General features: G+C 61.6%; 1 protein-coding gene across 3 annotated transcripts in view; it reads left to right on the plus strand.

The window, feature by feature from the left end:
• Positions 1-11: 11 nt before the first annotated feature.
• DRAM1 (DNA damage regulated autophagy modulator 1) overlaps positions 12-651 on the plus strand; it is a 67,948-nt gene continuing 67,308 nt past the window's right edge. For 2 of the 3 annotated variants that reach the window (XM_027775724.1, XM_006141394.3), the window contains exon 1: positions 12-259. In XM_027775724.1, the coding sequence (XP_027631525.1) occupies positions 129-259 (131 nt within the window). In that variant the 5' untranslated portion in view covers positions 12-128. The remainder of the gene's footprint in view (positions 260-651) is intronic. The other variant, XM_027775725.1, reaches the window with a different exon arrangement.

A 651-nucleotide genomic window follows, 5' to 3' on the forward strand; every position in this document is an offset into this window, starting at 1 on the left:
GCCCGGTGCCCCGCCCGCCGCCGTCTGGTGGACCAGCAACGGCTCGACCTCCGCCTCCAGGCAGCCCGGAGCAAGCGGGCGTCCAGCCCTGCTGAGCGCAGCGCCCTCTGGGCGGCCACGCCGCCACGATGTTGTGCTTCCTAAAGGGAATGGCCTTCGTCCCCTTCCTCTTGGTGACCTGGTCGTCCGCCGCCTTCATCATCTCCTACGTGGTTGCCGTGCTCTCTGGACACGTCAACCCCTTCCTCCCCTACATCAGGTGAGGCCGGTGAGGGGCAGGCAGGGCCCGCGGGACAGCTCCGGCTGGGGAGGGGCGTCTTGCCGAAAGAACGAGGTCCGACGATGGGTAGAAGTGCCCGGCGCGTTTGTGTAGGGTCGGGGCGCGAGGAGCGGGCCGACTTTACCCAGAGCTCTGAACAGAGGCATCGCGAGGGGGTCCGCTCAGACGGTGGAACCTTCAGACCGGGCAGGATCTCGGGGAGACACTTCCCTGGCGATCTGGAAACAAGGATGGGTCCTGATGCAGTTTGTGTGTAGAAGGTGGAGCACGTATTTCACTTCCGCCTCCCAGCATCTTCAAGCGGAGGTTTAGGCTCTTTTTTTTTTTTTTTTTTTTTTTTATACGGGTTAGGGAGTACACATTAGAGATTT

Source organism: Tupaia chinensis, unplaced genomic scaffold, assembly GCF_000334495.1.
Source record: "Tupaia chinensis unplaced genomic scaffold, TupChi_1.0 Scaffold000054_1, whole genome shotgun sequence".
NCBI lineage: Eukaryota > Metazoa > Chordata > Mammalia > Scandentia > Tupaiidae > Tupaia > Tupaia belangeri.